General features: G+C 35.9%; 1 protein-coding gene across 1 annotated transcript; it reads right to left on the reverse strand.

Annotated features, from left to right (window-relative positions):
• Positions 1-2,211: 2,211 nt before the first annotated feature.
• LOC122332995 (protein DVR-1-like) lies at positions 2,212-4,102 on the reverse strand. Its single transcript, XM_043230475.1, has one exon. It carries the CDS (start codon positions 4,095-4,097, stop codon positions 3,291-3,293), a length of 807 nt encoding a protein of 268 aa, XP_043086410.1. The 5' UTR covers positions 4,098-4,102; the 3' UTR covers positions 2,212-3,290.
• Positions 4,103-4,122: the final 20 nt, after the last annotated feature.

The raw sequence follows: 4,122 nt of genomic DNA on the forward strand, positions 1-4,122 counted from the left end.
CCCTCACAAACATTACATGAGCCAGTGTAGCTTATTGACTGAACACACTGTGAGACAGCAAAACATAATCATGACCTCATTGATCACAGTTTAACAGGTGTTTCTGCCGATCGCAAATAATCCCCGCTGAAAAGACTAGTTTAGACCAGAGTGAACTCTCCATGCTGTACAGACTAGTTTGTACTGGTTTGGTGGACCAATTGTTGAGATGCTGATATTTTTACAAGAACATTAGCATAATAATAAATAATGATTTCTGTAGCATCACGTGACACAGGGGTATTGTTAATTTTATTTTAAAATATATTTAAATTGAAAAACATTACTTAAAAAATTCATTATGTTTTATAATATCGCCGTTTTATTCAAATAAATGCAGGCTTGGTGAACATACAGACTTTTAAAGATCTTTCCGATCCCAAACTTTTGAACAGTAATTTATGCGCGGTCAATATCGTCACACGCCTCTTATTTCATAACGATTACGCTCATGTTTTCACATGCAAAGCTTGTTCTTCGAGCTTTCTTATTAATTAGAGTGTGGTAATAATTATCCACCTTGACTGCGTCTTATGATCTTTTTGTCACTTTGACTCACTTAAAACATCTACTGAAAGATCTCCTCTCTCAGCGATTAGTTACAAATTAGCTGAGAGTGTCTTTTCCACTTCCACAACTAAATGAAACCAGAGGAACATTAGACATTAGGCGCTTTGATATGGCACCGTGAAATCGGCAGAAATGTCTGAGTCAAAGGCATGCAATTCAATCTTTGTTTGTCTAGGTGTTAATCATACACATCTCTCCGAAAATGTGTAAAACGTGGTTTAACAGCTGCAGGTCTCAGATGAGATCATCGACAAATTACAAATGCTTTCATTATATAGTCAGTTGAAGGCCATTTACCAGAATTGAAACATTACATTGACCCAGTCCTATTAACCTACTTTGGATGGCACTACTGCCTTCACAAAGGCTTAAAAGCAGGGCTTAAACGTGAGTGCTATATCTTACTGTGCGCATGCATTTTATTTTTGCAAACCTAAACCGTTGGTTTGTAAATTCTGCTTGTCGACTTTTTCAGCTTGTCAGCTAGATAAGATCATTTCATTTGTTGACATAGACAAGTGAGAATGACTGGGCCTGGTACACTCTCAGAAAAAAATGCCTTTGTATCTTATTTACCTCTAACCGGTACATATTAGTGCCTTGAAGGTACATATTAGTAGTTTAAAAGTACATATTAGTAAAAGCATGTAGTATATATATATATATATACTGTATATATCTATATAACTACATACTGTATTAGTACCTTTTTTTCTGAGAGTGTAACTTTAGAAAGAACAGCCTTGAAAGCACAAACTAATCATTAATGTAATGTATGTCATCATTTTCCAGTAAAAGTTGTCATGAATTATGACTTGTCTTGGAGTTTTCTGTGTAAGCTATTATTGAAAAATGTCTTTGTAAAAAATATGAATAATGAATAATAATTAAAACATTAAAATTCAATGAAAACACATCGTACAAAATACATTTAAAATATAATTAAACATATATTTTAAAATAAAAATAAGAAATTTGACATTTATTTAAGTGGGAAAAAAGGCACAATGTCCACAGGCCTATATTGGTGGTGATAAATTAATAGTAAGTAATATTAAATAGTAAAAAAGTATTATTAAAATTTACACTGACAAAAATATTAATTGAATTTAGTAGTTTTATTTTGCAACAAATTATTTTAGCAAAATTTTCATTGTATTCTTTGTAAATGTTAGATACAAAACTGCAAATCCATCTTCAAAGTCTTTCAATAAAACTTATTTCGCTAAATAAATAAATATATTTCTTTGAAAGTTAGTCAGCTTAATCTTAGCCATAACTTTCTTCCAATGTATATATTAATAATCACACACAACATAGATACCCTACCAAAATAGTTTGTTTAGTGAAATTCTTTTAAGTGTTTGTTTAAATCTTTTTTAATCACATTTAATCTTATCTGTGTTAGCAGGCTATTGACCTAGATATACTGTATTGTGTTTCCTTACTGTAATCCCGCTATACCCTCGTATGTAAGACCCAGAGAGAAAATGCTTGTTTATATCACTACATTGTTACAACAAACATGATTCGTAACATTTAAACCTATTTAAAGTTTTATATGAGTCGTTAGTTCATCTTTGAATGAAATGATACCAGAAGTACAAAAAATGGTTTATTGCTTTATGCTTCTTTGAGTGATGATAGCAGTTATTACTCTTATCGTTACCAATTGAATTATTACATTATGTCAAAACAGTACATTGTATAAAGCATGTGAAAAATATTAACAGTCAGCAAAATCCTGCAGGGTCACTAGACAACAAGTATGTATGGACTACAGTGATGCCGGTGACAGTATTATATAAATACCGAGCCACAAATGAACTCCTGTCTCTGCTGTGGTTGCTTCAGAGGACATTCACTCTCTGGTCAAGGCCAGTGACACCTATGTGTGTTTTCAAGGCTACAGTTGTTAGATCTGGCCTATCTTTATAGACAGGATAAATATGGATATTGATTAACACGGATAAATAGCTTTTATGTCATTTATGGCATGACCTCGCCTTGAAATATTATCTAGGACTAAGCGGTTATTGGAAAATATTATGGTAAAAGACCGTAATTTATAAGTTTTCACTTACGTATGTAAAACGTAAGTGTGAGTTCATTTTATAGCTCATTGTTATATGAGTCATACGCAGATGATTCATTCTAAAGGCCTGTTTTCCATATTTCCATAGCATTTAAACATGGATTTTAAAGCTTTTTAACAACATCCGGAGTTCTTACAACAGCTTAACCTCAGCTCAACATAAAATACCGTGTGTGAGGATTTTCGTCTTAAACTCAAAGACGTTGGGTTGAAATGCGATTCAGCCATTAATCGAATATAAAAGCAATATACTTTATTAACATTCTTTCAAAAATACAAAAGGTTTCTTGATTCATTCGCGACACGGCGACAAACGAGTACAAAAACATCTCAAATAAATTACAATAAATAACTTGATAGTCCAGTAAGTCAATCACATGGAAATACAGTACACATTTAACGTTTCAGTGTTACGCAAAAAAGCAGGCATCCGGTTTCTTTAAGTAGCCAAACTATTTTATAAACCGAAGGAATGCAACCAGACGAGCGTGAGAACATTCGCGTTTTATCAGCCAGATATTCTGCCTCCTTCTCATCTTCTCTTTGGAGAGCATAACGCGCAGCGGAGAGCCAGAGCCCGTGCCTTTCACGCACAGTGGCATTTACTAACTATCAAATCGTTGAAAGGCGTGAGCTTCAGCTTTCCACGGCTGTCGTAGTGCATGAGAACCATTGGCTCATACGCAGCTGGTACGCAGCAAGGCCCGGGCGTCATTCCCTTGGACAAGAGATGCAGACGAGACTTCACCTGCGTATGCATACTGGCAGGTTTATAATTATGCGGGCAGGAGCCATCGCAGTAGTGCATAGTGTAACCCGAGGGAGCAATAACCCAGTCCGACCAGCCGATGTCTTTGAAGGAAACATTTAATGACTTTCGCCTGCAGTGACCTTCATCCTCGACGCTTTCCTCTCTGGTAGACAGGGCTCTCTTGTTTCTTCTCCTCACCGCTTGATCGAGTTGTAAAACAAGCTGAGGCGTGGATTGTGTGCTCACTTCTTGTTTTTTAAGGAGGCAAATTTCAACAACTAAAAGCTCAGCACTGGCGTCCTTAAGCCACTTCCTGACCGCAACTGTCAAATCCAGCGTTACATCCCGAGAGCTCAAGTCCCCCGAGTGAATTAAAGCGTCTGTATGGAAACCGGGAGGTTTACGCATTCTAACCACGACGTCTTTTGAGAGCCACGGCTGGCCCGGTGCGATTTTGTCCGCGTGTGGTCTCTTAATTTGCAGCTTTGCGTGTTTAAGGTTTACTCCAGTTTTAATGCGTGAGCTTTTGTAGAAAGCAGCTCGGAACCACTGCTGCCGGGAATCCACGGAAGAATTCAGGAGCTGAACTGTTGAAAAAATAGTAACAAAAATGTTAGACATTGTAAACCAGACAAGTAACATACATAATATTATTACAAAATAATAA

The sequence above is a fragment of the Puntigrus tetrazona genome, unplaced genomic scaffold (genome assembly GCF_018831695.1).
Source record: "Puntigrus tetrazona isolate hp1 unplaced genomic scaffold, ASM1883169v1 S000000154, whole genome shotgun sequence".
Classification (NCBI taxonomy): Eukaryota; Metazoa; Chordata; class Actinopteri; order Cypriniformes; family Cyprinidae; genus Puntigrus; species Puntigrus tetrazona.